The 22,531-nt window shown below is 39.3% G+C and overlaps 1 protein-coding gene across 1 annotated transcript in view; it reads right to left on the bottom strand.

Moving 5' to 3' along the window:
* ADGRL3 (adhesion G protein-coupled receptor L3) overlaps positions 1-22,531 on the bottom strand; it is a 425,730-nt gene that overhangs the window by 194,007 nt on the left and 209,192 nt on the right. The window contains exons 8-10 of the mRNA XM_070938393.1: positions 14,064-14,144; positions 6,513-6,815; positions 3,325-3,428 (exon numbers count right to left, since the gene is read on the bottom strand). Coding sequence (XP_070794494.1) covers positions 3,325-3,428; positions 6,513-6,815; positions 14,064-14,144 — 488 coding nt within the window. The remainder of the gene's footprint in view (positions 1-3,324; positions 3,429-6,512; positions 6,816-14,063; positions 14,145-22,531) is intronic.

Below are 22,531 nucleotides of genomic sequence, written 5' to 3' on the forward strand. Positions count from 1 at the left end.
CGACCCCGGAAGCCCCAGTTTTACTTATTGACGTTGTTTCCCCGGGCCCCATTTCTTCAAACGAGGTGGCGAGGGCTTCTGCCAGAGACTCTGTTTTGCGCACTGTAATGGGATGGGTAATGAGAGGTTGGCCTACCAAGGTGGACGGTGGCGACTTTCAATTGTATTTTAACAAAAAAAATGAACTGTCAATGTTGGGGGGTTGCTTGTTGTGGGGAGACAGGGTGGTCGTTCCTTCGCGATTAAGGCACAGAGTTCTAGAAATGCTGTATGAGGGACACCCTGGTATTGTTCATATGAAAGGCCTAGCTGGTAGCTATGTTTGGTGGCCACATCTCGATCAAGATGTCACTGAGTGGGTGGGGAAGTGCAGGCCCTGCCAGGAATCCCGCCCAGATCCTCCTATTGCTCCCGTTCGAGAATGGAAAAACCAAAGGGGCCATGGGGGAGGATTCACATCGATTTCGCTGGCCCATTCCCCGGCCAGAACTTTCTAATCATTGTAGATGCATATTCTAAGTGGCTCGAGATTGCCTTAATGCCATCTACCACTTCTGAGGCCGTAATCAAAGTACTCAGAAAACTATTCGCAACAGACGGGTTGCCGGACACCCTGGTATCTGACAATGGGCCCCAATTCATGGCAACTCAATTTGAGGGCTACCTAGCCGAATTAGGCATAAGACATGCATTATCCGCTCCTTTTCATCTGGCTTCGAATGGCCTTGCAGAAAGATTTGTAAGAACGGCCAAAGAAGCTCTTTCCCGGCTCGATGCAGGGGACTGGCAGGCTAGAATAGATGAGTTCTTAGCTGTACAGCACGCCACCCCGTGCCCCACCTCAGGTTGCAGCCCAGCCGAGCTCTTAATGGGCCGAAAGCTAAGATGCATCCTCGACCGGTTGCATCCCAATTACTCCCCCGACAACTTCAAGGGGGAAGGGGGAGGACTAAGACAATTCCAAGTAGGAACACCAGTTTTTGCTAGAAACTACACCAAAGGGCCCTTATGGGTAGAGGGAACCATCGTAGGAATTACCGGTCCAAAGTCATACACAGTTGATATAGGGCATGATAAAATTTGGAGGAGACATATAGATCAATTGTGTAAACGTTTACAAAACGAAAACTCATGTCCTAACTATCAAAGCCTTCCTGACACAGCTACCTCAAGCCCGAGTAAGCCGGAATACTTATCTGGCAACCCAGAGTTCCAGTGCCGCCCCAGCGAGTCGACACTCCCAGCCGGGGATAGCCACACCTCCGGAGAAATCCAGGAGGTTCCATTGGCGGAGCCGGGAGAGACGGGAGGTCCCTCCGACCGGCTCGATGCCTCGCCAACAACTGAACTGCGCAGGTCAACCAGGATTAAGACACGCCCTGGTCACCTGCGTGATTTTGTATGTAAATATGTAAATAAGTAGAATAAGTGCCTTCTGGGAGTGGAGGGGTGTTATGTATGTATCTATTTTGTGCGGGAAATTCAAATGTACAGTGAATTCTGATTGGTTCTTGGTTGCCTCTGAAAAGTATATAAAGAGGGCTGTTGCCTGTGTTTCTTTGCTGAAGTCTCACCCTGAATTAAAGAGCTGTTGTCACTAGCTTGCTTGTGCCTCTCGTTATTCCCGCGCTACAACAGTGGCTTTATTTCACTGGGGTTTTTTTAACTAATTGTTTTAAGAAATTGAAGAAGCCAAATCACAAAACATCAGGGTTGCAATGATCACTGCTTAATTGAAAAAGAAGCAATGTGTATGTATAGAAGCATCAATAAGAGTGATTAAAAACAGGAGTGTCTAGGTGATTGAAGCTCAGCTCCCTTTTAATGTGTGTTCACACATTACATAGACATAAAAAAGGGCAGAGATTCAGTTACCTAATTGCACCCACCATTTTGTTGTCCCCTGTCAACAATCTCTGAGTATGACATATATGGTGAGCATTGCATGAGCCTAATAAAACACAAGAAAACGTCTTCAAATGGCCCTCCAAAAATTGGGTGAAGATCTCATATTTGGAGACAGCTAAGGAATAGTGTCATATATCCATAGAATAAAGACAATTTTGATAGATATTATAAATAATGAAATCATATAAAAATATAAATACACTAAAAATATAGCATGACCGATGTTTGGAGACATAATCCCCAGAGCAACCAAATTAATTGAACTATTCTCCACTTTTCAAACACGATAACACTTCAATTACAGAATAAATAAAGTGTAGTCTATTTTAAAATGAGCTACTGGAGGCTATTTTATACAAAGCATTATAAAAATGTTAAGTACTTGAAGAAAAGAATCAATATTAGAAGAACCCCTCGGTTTACTTCACAAATAATGGCATAGAGTCTCCTGCTTGAGCAGGGGGTTGGACTGGAAGATCTCCAAGGTCCCTTCCAACTATGTTATTCTGTTAGAGTTTTTAGCAGTTTTGTAAAACTTGAAAAGGATTTGAGAATGCCTTTATCCATTTTATAATGTGAAATTAGGAATCATAACAACATTTTAAAATTGAGTAATTAAATGGCATTTCAATCCATTTCCTGAAAAGAAGATTAGATTACTTAATATAATGCAATTCTTTGAAACTGAAACTACTTTAATGTGGACGATTCCATTCCTCCATTTCTACATGACAGAGTATGGGAAAAGATCCAAACAAAACTGGAACTGAAATCGTAAACATGTCCTTATTTAGTCAAATTTCACTTAATGAAATACATGAACTATTATGCTGAGAGAATAAGATAGCAGACACAATTTTTTTTTTTACTGAGAAGAAAACTAAAATAAAAGTAATAAAGTATGATATCAAAGGGGAATAAAATGTAGGAACTGCACAAAGTACTTATTTTTGACACTATTTCATGTGCTCCTGAAATGTTGTATATGTGCATTGTGACTAGTGGCTATAATAAATACATTCTCCAGCTAACATCCATACTAATAAAATCTGAAAGTATTTTTCTGAATTTTCAGCCATGAGTTAGTTTCTGATTTTTTTTTACATAATAAAACATCACTTCTAAAAGATTTTAGGATATCTAAAAGGTTTGAGTTACAAAGATTCACATTTCTGATTATTCTCATGGAGTCCTTGAGTCAAGCTCTAACTTAAGATAAGTCATGCTGAAACTGATCTTCAGCCTCTTTTATACCTTTGTCTGACATAGTTCTGCAGGGCTCTTCCTTTTGCTGCATACAATGGTTTGCTCTGATTTATTCAAAGTTTTGATTACAAAATCTTGTTTTAAATGAATGCAGAATGACTGTAACGTACACTATTAGCACACATTTATCAAGTCTAAATGAACAATTACCTTTTGAGTGATGTGATTGACCCAAAGTGAGGAACAATTGCTGAGGTCTGGCCCTTGAGGATCCCAGTTTCCACCAGGAGCAAGGCACAGAAACGTAGAAACACCTGAAATTATGACAATGTCATGCTTGGATTAATAACCAATAAGATAACTTTTTGAAGAAGATAATTCTTTTCCTCCTAGTCCAAGCATTAATTTATATCTTAGAAAAATATCATTGTGATTAAGAAAACAAACACTGTTTGTGTTCCTATATATCTAGATTTATGATATAACTATCTGGGCTGAAAACTCATGTTATCACTGAGACAATGCAAAATAAACTTCCTAGCACTTTGAAGTCCAGAATTCTACACCAGCTTTGAATTCTTGGAGGCAGCTCCCGGAGTTTGAAAAAACAGTCACAGAATTATAGGGCTTAATGTGACCAAAAGGAGAAATTACTAAGCATATAATGGGTGACGGCACAGGTTGGTTGGAGCAGGGGTGAAGTCCACTTACCTTTGCTACTGGCTTGCAAATGTGAGTGCATGCGCTTCCTCCACGCATGCGCAGAGGGTCAAAAACGGGAAGTGATGATGTCTGGGCAGGTGGGTGGAGCCTCCTGCCACCAGCGCTACCAGTTTGCCAAGCCGGATAGAACCGGCTGAATTTCACCACTGGGTTGGAGCAATACAAGAATCATCCACCCCAAGACCCACCACAAGACCCTGGCCTGATGTGACCCTTACTTGATGCAATCTCACCATCACAAGACCCACTGACCACATGAAGCCTTATAAGCAGAAGGATACTGACACTGACATTCCCTAAATTCCGCTGAAGATGTTACCTATCTTTCAGAAACCAACCCACAAGCTTGGAGAATGAATCTCCATCTTCATATGATGGATGATCTTATGGATGGCATTCTGTGAAATTAATTTTTATTTAACTTAAATTTATATGAAAGTGAAGCTTTTTTAAAAATTTAGTCCCTTGTTTGTGATTGAAAGGCAGAAGGAATCCTTTCAATCCACATTATTTTATGGCAAGGATAACTTTTTAAAATGCCGCCCCCCAACCTTTAGATACTGTAAATAAAACCATAGACCTTCACAGCTGATATACTCTTAAGAAAAACTATACATAGGGGCACTTGATGTGTAACAATAAGACAGAAGCCAAACAGGGATGATTTCCCATAATTGAAATTGTGGGAAAAACAAACTGAAAATAATTCTGCATGCCAATCTTTACATGAAAATGTTGAGAATTCAAAAATATTTTTTCATGGAAAAAAATTAAACCCTCAAATAGCTAGTTAATAACTTCACTAATTACAGTATTTTAAAAAATATAATCACTGACTCTATTAAAGTAGAGCCGAGCATCTTAATTTTGAATCTTGTTGGTTCATATATATATTCTGAACATAGGGAGAAATGCTGAGCAAAATAATTTTGTCTTCCATCCTCCAGTCTTTCACTCACTGTTATGTTAGAACAGGAGCAGCTGTGTTTTAATTCCAATTTACTGATTTGGATCTTAAAAGCAAGTACTGTCTCTGATTTTTTAATACCAAATCAATGGAAAAGAGGTATTTAATATTAATACTACAGTTTGTTAATGAACTGACACGTTCAACAATATATTTAGGTCACACTATATTATAAAATATCATGGTAATATATAAAATGCAGAACAACCTTGTTATGCTACAATGTCATACTGTATAACAAAATTATAAAACAACCTCTTATTAATAGATTACCTAACTGATATAATACCAGGGCAAATTAAATCATTGCCAACATAAATGTTATTCAAAGGGTAATCAAAAAGGACATTACCACTGAAAAGACATGTTCCTTAACATGCATCATTGACTTTATTTGTTCTATTTTTTAAATTTTTCCAATTTTTCCAGCTGCCCATCTCACCAAACAAGCAACTCTGTTAAGCACTAATACTTTCAATCTAGCTCAGCAATGAATATGCAAATAACATTCCTCTTTATTAGTTTTGGATGACTTTTTTAAAATTCAGAGAACTATTTTCTATACTAAGGGAAGCTTTTGTGCCATGAAAATCCATTTTCATTAGCCTGATCCATCAGTATCTTGAACTGAAACAATCTTTCAAACGTAGGCAACAAGAATATATTAACAACTGGAGAATAGATATTCTTATTTCACAGGTCCAAAAAAGCATCTTGAGACGGGATGTTCCACCATCAATATTACCAGAAAATGTTGCACTCTATGAGACACTTTTGAAAGGTTCTGTGATAGTTGCCATAGCCAAGTTCTACAGACTGCATTTAAAATAAGAAAATAACTAAAAACACCTGGAGCTCTGGTTTACGGTCAGCTAAACATGGTCTAACTCTAAGTTAAGGATTAAGTGTTTTCTTTTTAAAAAAAATCAAAATCACTCAGTGAGGCTTTTAATTTTTAAATGTTCTTTTAGCTGAAATTGTCTTACACTCACTCTCTTCGTTTTAATCCTTTAGTTTTATCCTTAGGCCTACTGCTGAGTGAATCTTTTTATCTGCATTTTCTTACATCTTTGGGCATACTGTTATATTTGCTTTGTACTGCTTAAGGAGTGCAATAAAAATTGATTTAATTTGATTCACGGACCTTGGGCTGGCATTGCAATGAGAAAGTTATCATTGCTTGTTAGGATCTGTATCAAAAGCCAGCTGGGTGACTTTGGAACAGTCACTCTCTCTTAGTCCAAATCACGTCACAGGGTTGTCGCTGTGGGGAAAATAGGAGGAAGGAGTATTATATATGTTCACTGCCTTGAGTTATTTATAAAGCAATAAAGGCAGGATAAAAATCTAATAAATAAATGAGAGGGGACATTTGGAAGTTTCCTTTTTATTTCCACCTTACGATCTCACGTGGAAATTAGGATTTCTTCAAGAAAATAGATCAAGGCAGAGGAAATTCTCTTCAATCATTCCAGAATCCAGGACTCTAAGTGGGCCAACCATTGTTAAAAAGACGATTTAATAAACATTTATAGCCTTTTGATGCTATTTTTTTGAAACCTCCACACAGATCATTTTGCAAAAAGACAGAAAGAAGGCGAAGAACAAGCAAAACCTTTGATACCCTGTTATTCGTTTAATATTAAGTAACTCCTGCTTCAATGTCTTAATAGAGCAAAGAAATTGTCTTTGGGGCATGGCTGCTTACCCACAGTGCCTTTTGGGCATGGCTGCTTAGCCATCTGTCCTTGTCGGGTCTTGAACCACATGATTTCACGAGCTTCCACAGTTTCACAACTCTCTGCACCAACTGCAGGCAGCTGGGAAGAGGCAGGTGGCAGATGTGTTGTCATTTCATTCAGACTATCCAAAGCTGGAGAAAGTGTAGTTGTGCTTCTGTTCCTTCTACCCAAGGCTGATATAGTGGTTGTGTGTACAGTGCTGCTTGTAATAACTCTGCTTGTTGTGCCTGTGGTAGTCCCACCCAGGCCTGTTCCTCCAGATGTTGATGCTATCAATTCAAAGCAAAAACAAGTTAGTGGCAAATCTTATATTTTTTGTTCCTCTTCCTATGCATGAAATGTTCTGCTAGAGTTGGGAATATATGAATGCTGCTATTCTTTAGGGAATTCTAAGGATATTAAAATACCAAGAAAAAAATTAAATCCAATTTAACCGAATAGAGAAAAAATAATAAAGTTGCAACAATGGCTAAATGCTAAGATAAGCACACCTACTTGACATTCTGTAGGAATACAGTTACATTTAGATGATAATTGTACATCTATAGTAAAGTATCTGGGGTAATTCTGGAAAATACATGGGACTATTTTATCATTGCATACTACTTATTTTTAAAATCTCACAGCCTGCCTCCTGAAATTGTGATGTTTCATCTTTGGAATTTTCAAGAAAAGATTGAACTGCTATTTGCTCAGGATGGTATGAAGACTAGTCTAGATGACCTCCACAGTCCCTTCCAACTCCGTGATTCTATGGTTTAATACTTGAAACGTGTGATGAAGCTAAATTATTTTTAGACTACTTCCTGTTTTTTCTTTTTTAATCCAAAGGAATGAATTTATCTTGAAACAAAGTTTTCAATATTTATTGAAATTAGCAAGAGCATGAAGAAGAAGAGCAAACAGATGATCAGCAATGGTATTCAACAGGAAAAAAGACAAGGGGGAGAATCTAATCTCCTTAATAGCTACTGATTACAAAGAATGTATCTTAATTCCCATTGTTGAGAGATCTGAATGACTGCTCCCTGCTAAATGAGTTGGGGCTGCTGCAGGGAGTCTAGAAGAAATATAAAGCAGCCAGTTTTCCAAGAAAACTCAGCAAGGAAGGCTGAGTCCTGGTGTAAAAATTCAGTAGCAGGAGGTGGCTAATGAACTTTTCCTCAAATGGAACATTGCTTTGTTAACCTGAAAGTAGTGATTTAATAAACAAAAGTGAAGATAAATAGACAGTACTTTGCAGTCAAAACTTATAACACCTGAGAGATGGTTGAGTTCTTCCATAAAATAAATGTAAAAAGAAATAATGCTTGGGCAAAAGCTCAGAATTGAGGAAGGAAGGGAGACAAAACTGTATTAGATGAATAAAGGAAATTAGACCAATAAAGGAAAGGCAAATAAAAGAAGACAAAACTGTATTCAGTTATAAAGGAAGAAAAAAATGTATTAGATCAAAGAAAGGGGGTACTATATCAGAACCGTCAGATGTTACATCTTTTCTATCCTGCTCTATGGAGCAGAGAGTTGGTCTCTGACAGAAAGCCACTTGAAGAGACTAGAAGCATTTGAAATGTGGATTAACAGGCGTCTGTTACATATAAACTCGGTTGACAAAATCAGAAATAAGGAAGTGATAAGCCGCCTGGGAAAGTCAAGGGAGATCATCAAAACCATAAAAAAGCAAAAGTTAGAATATTTTGGACATGCGATGCGACACCCGGAAAAATATGGCATACTTCACTTAATCCTCCAGGGAAATATTGAAGGCAAATGAGGTCTAGGCAGGTCATGGCTTCAAAACCTTAGGGACTGGTTTGGACAAAACTCAGCAGCACTTTTTCATGCGGCTGTTGAAAAAAATAGGATTGCCAACATGATTGCCAGTGTCTGATGACGGATATGGCACAAGAAGAAGAAGATACCAATAAAAAAGAAGCATGCCCAATGGACAAGAATGACAACCAAAAACAGATGATGAGAGAAACAGGGAAAAAGAGCTATTGAACAGGAATGTGGGTTGTCAAAGAGCAGAGGGAATGTAGCTGTACTATGCAAAATGAAAAGTTATGGTAACTCACTGTTATTAGGAATAGAAACAAAGGTATGCAAACTAGATCAACTGGGTCTTAAAGGGTGCTGTATGCCAAGACAGCAAATTAAAATGATGAGGGAACAATCAAAATGTATCAAATGGTTCACAGTTATTTATTAACTTTATTTATATTTAGTTATCCCTTCTTGTTCTTATCCAGTCTCCAGATCCAATGCTTTGTCAAAATGGTAAAAACAGGGTTGTACCATTGAAATGCTATCTCTGCCTCTGTTATATGTGAATCATGATATCGTACACAAAAATGAAAGGAGAAGAGCCTACATAGGAGAACTGAAAAAAGGCTAAAAGATACTTCCATTGAATTATTTTCTTTAGATATATTTTTGAAAGAAGAGGCTCTTGGTCTCTGGGGCTACTGTATGTTCTAACTTCTCTAGAGGATGGATTGTGGGTTTGAGATGGCTGCACTGGCAAACATTTATTTCACTGAAACATAGTAAAACTTATCACAACAGCTTTAAATTGAATCTTATGATGGTTGGAGACAAAACTATCTTATGGAAGGTTCTCAGGTAAAGATATATGTTTATGTAGGTAGTCCTCAACTTACAACTACTCGTTTAGCATCTGTTTCAAGTTATGATGGTGCTGAACAAAGAGATTTGCAACCTGTGCCTGAAGTTACAGCTTTTGCAATGCCTCTATGGTCACATGATTTCACTTACAACTTCAAGGGCAATTCAACTCCCCAATATCCACCTCCTCCCCCAATATCTGCCTTTTTGGGTGCCCTGCATTCTGCAACTTAACTCTGTTTCCCCCAGCAACTCCACTGCCCCCCATTACCTGCAGGTAACATTTGTATTTTTTCCTCCTGCTGGTGGCCTGAGATTCAGGCACTGAGTGAGGGGACAGCACTCGGATGCACATGATAAGGGTGCAGAGAACTGGTTGCAGTTTCTTGAGTGGAAGGTGCTTTGTGGGTGGAGGAAAAAATTGGAGGAAGGGGAAGGGCATGGCTTTCCAACAGGTGCAGTGTACACTCTGCAGCTGCTATTGCAAATACTCTTGGAAAATGGACCTGCAGGCTTTAATAAGGGGTGGAGGAAATCCCAACATTGGCAGAATCTACCCATTCTTGGCCCAACCTTCTTTCTGCAAAGCAGGCAAAAGTCACGAGGTAGGCATGAAGAATACTTTAACCAATCAGAAGGAGAATGACATGTGACACTATCCAATCGAACAGGTGTAGATGTGAAATGAAAATGAAAATGAAACCTTCTCCAATCTCATTACTTATTAATCCACGTGGGACTGACCAGTGGATAAGTGTTCGAGGTAGGCAATGCAGAGAAGAAAGCAGTTGGTTTGTCAAATGTAAAATCTCTGTACCAGCCTGCACCCTCTTTTGTGTTTTGTACCTTTCCTTATTCCCTCTGGTAAATGTTCAGTCTTTTCTATGCCAACACCAACTACTGTAGGTAACTAAAGAAATCCCCAGCAATGCAGCAGAGGCAGCACTTGCAGCCAGGGTAGGAGGGAGAGGCATGGGTGTAAGCTTTTAAGTCTTCATTGAGATGTGGGGGCACCTGCTGCCTTGGCTGGGGATGCTTGTGACTCAGGGACCCATCTGCCATTACCAATTTCCTGAAGGTCCACTGGCCCCAGATACCCTGCAAGAAGACTTTGACTGCTTAGCTATCCCAGCACCCACAATGATGCCCAGGCAATACCACACATGCTGAGCCATAAGTATTTTCCCCTGGAGGAGGGAGTAGGTATGGGGAGTTGAAGTGAAGGCGAGTGTGGCAGCACAGAAGAAGCATGAGGTAAGAAGATGAATGGGAAAGAAAAAAAAGTATGAAACTACTTAACAGAAAACTACTCAAACCCCAGTTTAATTTGCTATTCTTCACCAAGAAAATATGTCTTTCACTAGGCAATTGTGAAGAGCAGAACACAGGAATGATTGAAGCTCGGGAATAACAAAAGCAGAATCAGCAAATTGAACTAACCCTGAATGAGTTTTAAAATTTAGAGCCAGATGAATTGCTGATATGGTATTGTGGGAACTTGCTGATGGTTTGGCTGAAATTTTATTACTGTACCTTTGATGAATCCTAAACAAAAGCTGATATGTCAGATGGGAGGAATGCAAATATTTTGCTTGTCCTCAAAATTGGGGAAACAGGGACACAGAAAAATAGAGTTGGGCATCAATAGATGATCATGATGACTAGCAAAGCACATTGAAACCAAGCGATTAACAGAACCCAGTATGCATTTGTTAAGAACAAGTCACATTGGATTAACACTGTCCCTGGCTAGGAAACAAATTACATGTAAGTAGATATATAGCTGGTTCAAAAATTTTATGTAAAGCATATTCAACTCATGAAACTGTATAAGTGATTGACTACTTTTCTTAAAGAAAGAGTTCAACAAACTATGCATTTTCAGAGGAAGCAATGAGTGTAATCAGGAGATCTGAAACTAGATCCCATGTTGAATGACGGAAGACTTAAACAATATTAATTTTGAAAAGTTAAAACTGAGACAATATGTTAGAACACACTTCAAAATATCTTAAAGGGTACAAAACAGGAGAAAATTAAGAAAGGACAGGACCTAGAATAATGGTTAACATTTACAGGTTTTGTTTAAAAATAATTATAATTGTTTGATAGTGGTATTAATAAATCAAAGAAGTTAAGGGTTTCCTACAGTGGAATGTAATCAATCAGAGGCTGGAAGCTATTTTTTGTGGGTATTCTAATTTGGATTATAGCATAAAAATAGAAGATTGTATGAGCTCTTCAAACATGATTTTTAGGGAAATTTGTGAAGTTTCTTTACTATGTTTTACTAGAAAAAAACTATTCCTTTGTACAATGACATTTCAGTTATAGAAAGGCAGATTCTGTTATGGAAAATATAACAGTCATTTAATAGCAGAATTAATTACTCTGGTTAATAGCTGGAATGCTTTTAAGCACAGGATATTGTGAATATTTAAATTGTATTCCTGAATGGAATGGGAAACTAGATTTATCCTTTATATTACATATTGTACTATTATAAAGCATAAGCAATATATTATTTGGGTTCAGTGGTATTTATTCAGTGTGGACTGGAGATTATTAATACTCTGATGTTTAAAAAACTCAAACCTTTACAGATAAAAATAACTTTATATAAATATTAACTATGATTTCTAAATTGTCGATAAGCATAAAGTTGTTCAAGTTTAACATCAAAAGTTAAATATGAATTAATAAACAATTGTAAAATACCAAAATGCCAATATCAACATTAACAATGTAGAAATCATAGTTAATATTGATCTAAAGTTATTTTTATCTGTAAAGGTTAGGGTTAGTAACAACCCTAACCTTTCCTTCCTTCCTTCCTTCCTTCCACAAATGTCAAAATATTTTTTATCTGGAGAACAATTTTCCCCCCCTTTGTTTTCCTTTTCCATATTTTTATCAACTGATTGAGTGACGTAAGACTTTATTGCTAAATAGCCACTGGCAATAAGAAAAGAAGGATATCATTTTAACATGTCACTCTATAAAATTAGTTTATACTCAGAGCAGGCAATCTGAAGTCTTCCAGATGGTCTATATCTCCCAGAATGTCATGTCACTGGCCATATTTACCAGAATAATAAAAATTGAAATACAAAACATTTAGAGGGCACAACTTTTTTATATGTCTTTGGTAACAAAATAATAATTAAAATAGCATACAATATTAAACAACATGACAGGATCAACAACATTAATTTGTAGGTTTGGATGATTCATCTTTAAATTACCAAAGATATAGTCTAAGAATTGAAAGACAACAGTATGTTAAAGTGTAGTATAGCCCAGCCATAGTCATGCTTAAACACACTGAATCAGAAAAACTTTTATTTCCTCTGTTATTATCTTATGCTTTTAAACCTGTTCTAATCAGCCTAATTTTTACTTAATGTACCTTAAGTGAAATACATTATTGATTTCATATGTGTGTGTGTATGTATATATATATATATATATATATATATATATATATATATATATATATATATATATAGGTCTTTGGTTATTCGGGTCTTCTCCCACGTAAAATTGGAAGTGTCTTGGCGACGTTTCGACGAAGTCTCATTCGTCATCTTCAGGCTGGTGTTCTCGGCTTCGTGCTTCCAGGAGCAATGTTTCCAAAGCAATATATATATATTCCTTTTAATTCATAGGTATAAATGTGTGATATTTTTGTAATCAGGGTTTTTCCTATGTTTATATATATATATATATTTATATATATATATAATATTTGATTTATATGCCGCCCTTCTCTGGAGACTCAGGGCGGCTTACAATGCGTTAAGCAATATCTGTCCCTCAATTGTATTTTCAGTGTTAAACATTCCAAGTAGCAATGGAAGATTTAATTTTCAATCCGTGATTATTCTCCTGACCCTTCTTCTAGTTTAACATTTTTATTGAGTTATAAAATAAAATAAGATACAAAATACAAAAGCAAATAGGAAATCAGTGGACTTAGGACCCTTCTTGAACCTGTTTCAGTTTCTCTGAATCTTTCTCACTGAGTACTTTGTCTGAGTACTTAGAAGGAAGATGCAACATTTTTTCATGATTTGGAAACTATACTTCTGTTAATTCCAATTCAAATTGTATTTGATCCTTTTGTAGCCACATTATGCTACTGATTCATATTTGATTTGTAACAACTACTATTTCAAATTCTTTCTCACAAGAAAAAGAGCCAAGCCAAATTGAATTTAAAGTGAATTCAAACATAGAAAATTGAATTTTTAGATTGGAAAATAATTAAAAATATGCACACTTCTGTTCATCCACTAGATTACAGCCTAAATTTGATAGCCAGTGTCCTTTTTGTCTTGGTATCATTTTTGATGACTCTACATTGTTTTGAGATTGGTGGTGTACTTTTTTGTTTTCTATAATTTATTTATTTTTATAGCAAATATATAAGCTGCTCATATCACAAACATGACTTTGGCAGCTTATAAGAATAGCAAAAGCAAAAGAATATTAAAATGCAAAATATTAAATATAAATGAAAACAAATATAAAAAAAATTAAATATGAAGTGTGAATAAAACATAGCAAAAATAGATTAACAAAGTATGTATCCAGTTATATTATGCATGTTAAATCTGAATTTTAGGGAATTATTTGATTCATTCTGCGTAACAATAAGGCCCAGACAGTATGACAGTATTTTCTAGTATTAGAAAAACAACCATGAATTAAATATATGAAAACATTGCAATAAAATAGAGACTAAATCTTATTCCAGAAAGATTAGCATTTTCAAATCTGTTCAACAACAACAAATTCTTTCAAGAACTTTGTGGGATCAATATGAAGACAAACTCTGATTAACAAATGGATCTTTTCAGCATAGAATGATTTAAATAGCAACTCACCTTTAAATGATTGTCTTTCAAGATCTGAGTCTAGATGAATTGGAGGAACAAGATAGGAAACTTGACCATGATGTACTTGCCCTGTTGACAAACAGAACTCATGAATTTCTAGCCCTTCTATTCATATTGGGAGTCTATTTCACTTCACTAAAATAATCTAATTACATTGAAATTAGATAATATTAAAGTTTATTACTAAAGGGGCTAATACAGGTAATGTAATGACCCATGAACTGAAAGCAAGAATAGGCCAGGAAGTAATGTGCTAAAAATAGGAGAAAAAACAATAAGGGAAAGAAGGTTAAAGCTGTGTTATGAGTTGGGGTTAAAGCTTGATCCTGAATCTCCTAATAGTGACAAATTATGTTGCTACCAACTTTCCAGTTCTTGTAGCCATACAAATAAAGGTTTACTTCACAATGTAACTTTATAATTTACATAAAACAATTAAGTTCCACATTTGGTTCCCACAAATCAAGGATGCAAAAGCATGGCTTGGTATAAATGTAAAAGAAGTTGGTGTGGGGATGGTTAATATTTGAACTCCCTTAAACATTTCATTTATTCAATACTTTGAAGCAAAAGTATTTGATGTTTATTTCCCAAATCATTTTTCAGAAGGCTGATAAAACAGATTAGATCTTGATTGTTAAAATATTTTACCACATAATGAGTTACATATGATTAATACACACAAAACATTAATAAATGTTTTTATATTATTTCATTCTGCCCATTGGTTGCAGACTTGGTTGCAGCAGTAATATTCTAATAAACTTAAATCATCCCCGTTATTTATAATATAAATTCATATTATAAATATGTTTGAACATTTGGTTTTGATCATTTTTATTTATTTTGTTTGGAAGCAATGGACTCATCTATCATCTTATAACTTTATAAAGTTTTCCCTGATTAATAATTTTTAAAAAATATACACATTTCTATATATCTACTTAAACATTTCCCTGATACCATCTTTATTTTGATCTCATTGAGTATAACAGTTTAAAACCACTTTATACAAAAAACAGTTTAATAAATGCTACTTATTATAAATGCTTACAGTATAAGCTATGTATTTGATCTTAAATGATCAACAAGTGAATTTCTTTGAAAATATTCAAAATATAATGGAGGCTAATAATGACATTTGTACTGTAAACAACAGAAGGAGCAAATGGTGGAAGACTTAGATATCAGACGGACATCAACAGGAACAAGGGTTAGAATGAAAAGTCACTGTGTATGAGTTGGGCAGCTATATAAACTTATTTTATAAACAAATAAAAAGGCAGTTAAGCAAATAGGCAACTTCAGAAACCAGGTATCTAGGCTTACCACTTTGGGATGATGGAATTCTTTTAGCCTGTGAATGAAAACTGACATTTCCAAAATACAGCACAACAAGAACATATTTGTGTGGTAGAAACAAATGATTAACATCCTCCCCAATTAACTAAGATTCTGTTAGAAAGAGGATCAAAGGTAAAAGAGAGTTGAGTCCTTGCTTTAATGTGGTCACCAGTAATGAAGACTATCTATCTATCTATCTATCTATCTATCTATCTATCTATCTATCTATCTATCTATCTATCTATCTATCTATCTATCTATCTATCTATCATCTCCACTCTCCAAGATTCTGTAACTTAAAATTCTTTTTTCTTTTTTTGGCAATAAATCTGCCTTCTAACAATTTATGTGAGAATTTTGCTATCTTTGTTATGAACCTCTGTAGGGGGCTTGATATTTGGTAAGTAAATTATTTCCCATCCTGAATCACATTAAATCAGATCTGGAGGTAGCAAACCAGTAAAATAGTAAGGGTGTGGAATTTAACAGATTAACAGAGATTAAAGGGACCTTGTAGTCCAACTAGTTAAACCCCTTGTAGTCCATTTAGTCCAACCCCACCCCCACCCTGCCCAAGCAGGAGACTCTACACCATTTTTGACAGATGGCAGTCCAGTCTCTTCTTGAAAGCTTCCAGTGATGAAGCTCCCACAACTTCTGAAGGCAAGCTGTTCCATTGGTTGATTGCTCTCACTGTCAGAAAATTTCTCCTTATTTCCAGGTTGAATAATTCCTTGTTCAGTTTCCATCCATTATTCCTTGTCTGGCCTTCAAGTGCTTTGGAAAATAGCTTGACCCCTTCCTTTCTGTGGCAGCCCTTCAAATATTGGACCACTGCTATCATGTCTCCCCGGTTCTTCTCTTCACTAGATTAGCCATGCCCAGTTCCTGCAACTGTTCATCATATGTTTTAAATTACCAGCATAGTATATATATTGTACGGTATATGATATTTATAATAAGATTGCCATGGGCAGAGGTTCTGAGTGTATGTTTAGTATAACAAGCATACACATTCATAGAGTGCAAGTTAATTAGTTCAGAAGAGCTGAAGCAATCTTAATTGCCAGTGGGTGGAAACTTCAGGGATGAGATAGCATTATCCCTCTATTAACAGCTGGTCTTCAGTTACAGAGAATAAGAGTTTAGGGGAAATAATGTGTCACATGAAGAGATTGGGAATGAAATACAATGCTTGCAGCCGAACCTGCATCCTCTCAAAATGAGGATATTCTTCTACAATCACAAGACACATAGTGATCAGGAAACTGATCATGAAAAGTACAGGTATGAGTTTGTATGTACAGAATCAGTATGTCTGTACATTGCACATTGACTTGCCAATTTGCACCAACTGTGCAAATCACAGATTCTCTAGATAGACAGATAATGACAAACGGAATTAGCAATTTTGGTGCATCCCGGTGCTAATGACATGGAAATTGTTTCATAATATTAATTTTCCAAATGGAACCTAAGTATAATTTCCTTGATAGGAGACCAAGAATTTCAAGAAAATCTTTTGGAAAATGTTTCTCATAATGGACTAGAAAAATAGCTTGATTCCTAGAGTTTTCAAGAGGAGAAATAGAGTAAAAAGTAAACATAATATTCTAATTTACTAGGCACTTTGAGAACAGTTTGGGAAAAACAGTTTGGTAATGGGAGCAATGTGGCGCTCTCATGTAACCCCCCTCCTGCGCGAGCTGCACTGGCTCCCAGTGGTCTTCCGGGTGCGCTTCAAGGTTTTGGTTACTATCTTTAGAGCGCTCCATGGCTCAGGACCAGGGTACTTACGAGACCGCCTCCTGCCACCAATAGCCTCTCACCGACCAGTTCGCTCCCATAGAGAGGGACTCCTCAGGGTGCCGTCGGCCAAACAATGTCGACTGACGGCCCCCAGGGGGAGAGCCTTTTCTGTGGGGGCACCTACCATCTGGAACGGGCTTCCCCCGGAGTTACGAAACATCCAAGATTTACGCATATTCCGCCGTGCCCTGAAAACATTTCTATTCCAACAAGCTGGTCTGGCCTAACTCTCCCTTTTTAATTGGCTTTTAAACTGGCTTTTAAATTGGGTTTTAAACCTCTTTAGATAAATTTGGATGTTTTTAATCTTTGAGTCTAAATTACTTAATCTGTTTCTTAATAGTTTTTAACTTCTATATGTATTTGTATTTATTATGGCTGTTCACCGCCCTGAGTCCTTCGGGAGTAGGGCGGTATACAAATATGAAAAATAAAATAATAATAAAATAATAATAAAAAAATCAGTCTTCTACAAAAGGGCTCCTGAGAACCAGGGGCAAATCAGGCTGCTGACATTTAGCATCAAAGGAGAAAGTTATTGGTTTTCCAATTACAGATGCCAAGTAAAAATGCAGAAGCCCACTCTTTGCGATCAACTCAAACTGCAACCCTTGGGGACACTATCTTAGTTCCTTTAACCTTGCACATGTAATTAGGCTGCTGACAGCAGTATTTTTCCTTAATATGAGAGAGTCCGAAATGGCGGACTCTCCCTCTAGGACCTTGTTGCTTAGACTATCACCTTTGAATCCCCGGCCTTATTCATTTTCCCTGGCTGATTTGGGATGTATTCATCGGCTGAGCTCTTTGCGCTGCGAGATTCCCCCCTCTTGCAGGCCTGGCCCTCTACGTTAGCGAGGGCCTACCTCAATGACAGGTTTTGGGACCCCGAGAAGTGGCATGTGGCAAGGAGGAGGGTGAGGGGTTTTTTAAAGAGGGCTTTTAATGAGTTTTTAGGGGGTTTGGGGGAGGGTGTGGGTGTGGGTGGGGATAAAAATGGTTTTGGGGGGGGTCCATGGAGTTTCAGAACGGCAGAGTGAGTCTGAGGGTCATGGCGGGAGGAGTGGGGGGAGAGGGTTTAGAAAGGGTGTCGGGGGAAGAGGTGAAGGGCCAGTCCATTAGCACAGTGGGTGGGAGGGGTAGATATGGTGGGCACAGGGGGCCGTATTATGTTTGGGGGGTACGCACCTGCTACTTGCGAGCGGTGGTGTGCTCCGGCCGCCACGGCGCTTCCTGTAACCCTGGTTGCGCAGAGCCTCAGGGCCCGAGCCTTCAGCTGATGTTGTGCAATGTCAGGTCTGCTGTAAATAAAGCCCCCCTCATTCATGATCTAATCCAGGAGGGGGGTGTGGACTTGGCAGGGATTACGGAAACCTGGTTGGGCCAGGAGGGGGGGTTCCCCTCATTGAGATGTGCCCACCAGGTTTCCATGCATTTCATCAGCCGAGGGCCCAGGGGAGGGGCGGGGGGGGGGTAGCGGTGATTATTAAGGAAAGTCTGGATCAGAGGGAGGCCACTGTTCCTCAGGTAGCCGGCTGTGAGTCCCTCCTTGTGAAGTGGGGTCATGGGGTGCAGATGGGCCTGCTGATCACATACCTGGCTCCCTGCCACGTGGCAACAGCCCTGCCTGAGCTACTCAACATAATAGCCAGGGTGGCGGTGGATACCCCCAAACTTATGGTCATGGGGGATTTCAACGTGCCATCCATCGGCGAAACGTCGGAAGCAGCTCGGGAGTTCATGGCTTCCATGATGGCCATGGACCTGACCCAGTTAGTTCATGACCCCACTCACATTGGGGTCACACACTGGACTTGATTTTTGCTTCTGGTCAGTGGCTGAATGATCTTGATTTAGGGGAGTTAGTCATTAATCCCTTGTCATGGATGGATCATTCGCTCCTTCGGATAGACTTTCGGGCCGCTTCCCTTTGTCGCAGAGGAGACGGAACCGACCAGGTGGTTCCATCCCAGGTGCCTGATGGACCCAGACAGGTTCCTGACGGAGCTTGGGCCATTCCCAGAGGCTCTGGCTCACGACTTGGCTGAAGAATTGGTAGCCACCTGGGACAGGGCGGCTGCTGGAGCTTTGGACCGCGTCATGCCTTTGCGCCCTCTGACCCGGTACTGATCTCAATTAGCTCCTTGGTTTTCCGAGGAGCTGAGAGAGATGAAGCGCCAGAAAAGATGCCTAGAGAGTGATTGGAGGGCCAGCCGCACCGAATCTGACCGGACACTGGTGAGGTCTTATATCAAGACCTACCTAGTGGCAATAAGAGTGGCAAATTATTTTAATTATTTTTCCGCTCTTATTGCATCTGCAGAGAACCCAGCTGCCCTGTTTAGGGTGACCCACTCTCTACTGCAGGTGGGAGAGCGGGATGATCCCTTGCAGGGTAGAGCTGAGGATTTTGTGCAATATCTGCATGATAAAATCGCTCAGATTCGGGATGGCCTGGACTCTAACTGGGTAGCCTCGGATGGGATGATAGGGGCGGATCTTGAGAGTGTTATCTGGGAGGAGTTTGACCCTGTGGCTCCCGAGGACATGGACAGGATTTTGGGGAGACTTAACACTACCACATGTTTATTGGACCCATGTCCCTCCTGGTTGGTGCTGGCCTCCCGGGAGGTTACACGAGGTTGGTTTCAGGGGATTATAAATGCTTCTTTGAATGAGGGTGTCTTCCCAGCTGCCTTGAAAGAGGTGGTGGTGAGGCCCCTCCTCAAGAAGCCTTCCCTGGACCCAGCTGTATTAGCTAATTACCGTCCAGTCTCCAACCTTCGCTTTGCGGCGAAGATTGTTGAGAATGTGGTGGCACGACAGCTCCCTCAATACCTGGATGAAGCTGTCTATCTAGATCCGTGCCAGTCAGGCTTCAGGGCGGGCACAGCACAGAAACGGCATTGATCGCATTGGTTGATGATCTCTGGAGGGCTTGGGACAGGGATTGTTCCTCAGTCGTGGTCCTCCTCGATCTCTCAGTGGCTTTTGATACCATCGATCATGGTATCATGCTGCATCGGTTGGGGGGACTGGGAGTGGGAGGCACTGTGATGCGGTGGTTCTCCTCCTTTCTCTCTGACCGTACGCAGTCTGTGTTGACGGGGGGACAGAGGTCGACCTCGAGGCACCTTACTTGTGGGGTGCCGCAAGGGCCAGTCCTCTCGCCCCTCCTGTTCAACATTTATGTGAAGCCGCTGGGTGAGACCATCCGTGGTTTTGCGGTGAAGTGTCAACTGTATGCAGATGACACGCAGCTGTACATTTCTACCCCAGACCACCCCAATGATGCCCTTGACGTGATGTCCCGTTGCCTGGAGGTCGTGCGGATCTGGATGGGGAGGAACAGGCTCAGACTCAACCCCTCCAAGACCGAGTGGCTGTGGTTTCTGGCGCCCCGATATAGCCAACTGATACCATCGCTGGCTATTGGGGAGGAGATCTTGTCCCCCTCAGAGAGGGTTCGCAACTTGGGCATCCTCCTGGATATGCGGCTGTCTTTAGATGATCATATGACGGCCGTGGCCAGGGGGGTTTTCTATCAGGTTCGCCTGATTTCCCAGTTGCGTCCCTTTCTGGATCAGAACGCCTTACGCACGGTCACTCATGCCCTTGTCACTTCCCATCTGGACTACTGTAACACTCTCTACATGGGGCTCCCCTTGAGGAGCATCCGGAGGCTCCAACTGGCCCAGAATGTGGCTGCCCGAGTGGTTATGGGAGTGACTTGTCGTTCCCGGGTAACACCTCTCTTGCACGAGCTGCACTGGCTCCCAGTGGTGTTCCGGGTGCGTTTCAAGGTGCTTGTCACCATCTTCAAAGTGCTACATGGCTTAGGACCGGGATACCTACAGGACCGCCTTCTACCACCGAATGCCTCCTATGTCCGATACGCTCTCACAGAGAGGGCCTCCTCAGGGTGCCGTCGGCCAAGCAATGTCGGCTGACAATCCCCAGGGGGAGACCCTTCTCTGTGGGGGCTCCTGCTCTATGGAATGAGCTGCCCCCAGATATAAGAAGGATCCCCGACCTCCGCACCTTCTGTAGTGCTCTGAAGACTATTGTTCAATCAAGCCGGCCTGACCGAATAAATTAATTTTAATGGGTTTTAATTGGTTTTAAAGGGATTTTAGCTAAGAGTTTTAATAATGGCCAAATTGCTTTAATTTATTTTAACGGTTTTTAATTTTTGTGATGGGTTTGTTTTAATATGGCTGTACACCGCCTTGAGTCCTTCGGGAGAAGGGCGGTATAGAAATGTAATCAAATCAAATCAAATCAAATCACTATTTCTTTCCACATTGTTTTTCCACGGTCACCGTATCTGTCCCAGGTCTTATCCCCTTTTATTGGTTGGCAACGGTCAGTTCAATTATGGAATATGGAGACCAAGCCCTCCATTCTAAGTAGATAAAGCTCATTGAAAGGGTAGAATATCAGCTAATCTAGAAGGCCACAAGGAACAATGCATAAACCAAAGAGGTGGAGAAGACCAAGCCCTCCATTCTAAGTAGATAAAGCTCATTGAAAGGGTAGAATATCAGCTAATCTAGAAGGCCACAAGGAACAATGCATAAACCAAAGAGGTGGAGAAGAATAAAAAGTGTTTTTAATCAAATAGTAGATAGCTCCAAACTATGAACCAGGGAGCTGGAAACCTTGATTCGAAAGAAAGCATACTGGAAGCTTGATGGAATGAATGAAAAGACCTAGTACAATACAGTCATCTCTGAATATAAACTCCAGAAGAAGGATTAGAAAAAACAGCTGCATGATGTATATCTTCCGTATATCAAGTAAACTAGGAAAAAGGCCAAATTCTACAGAATAACTCTGGAGGACAATTTCAACATGCCTTCCCACAATAATTTAGTGCTAGGCACAAACCACTATTTATTAAGCCAAAATGCTGAGGGTCATTTGAGAGGAAAAATGAATTATTATCTTTGTGGCAGAAGATGCAGGGTAAAATTGGTATTATCAGCAAAGCAAACTGAAGAATCGGGATCTGATGTCAATAAATAGAGCTCTAAACTTTCCTGTCAAATAGAAAACCAATAAATAATTCGTCTAGGAAGTATTCTTAAATATCTTGAATGTGAAATTGCTGAGCTTCAGTGAAACAATGTAACAGATATGGTCTGCACTACTATTAATCTTTTCATTGTTCCTATCACCCATCTCCTCCCACTTATGACTGTATGACTGTAACCTTGTTGCTGGTATCCTTACGATTTATATTGATTGTTTCCTCATATGATTTATTTGCTTATTTGTACCCTATGACTATAATTAAGCGT

The sequence above is a fragment of the Pituophis catenifer genome, unplaced genomic scaffold (genome assembly GCF_029215685.1).
Source record: "Pituophis catenifer annectens isolate HBS135680 unplaced genomic scaffold, rPitCat1.0.hap2 SCAF_2, whole genome shotgun sequence".
NCBI classification, from domain to species: Eukaryota; Metazoa; Chordata; class Lepidosauria; order Squamata; family Colubridae; genus Pituophis; species Pituophis catenifer.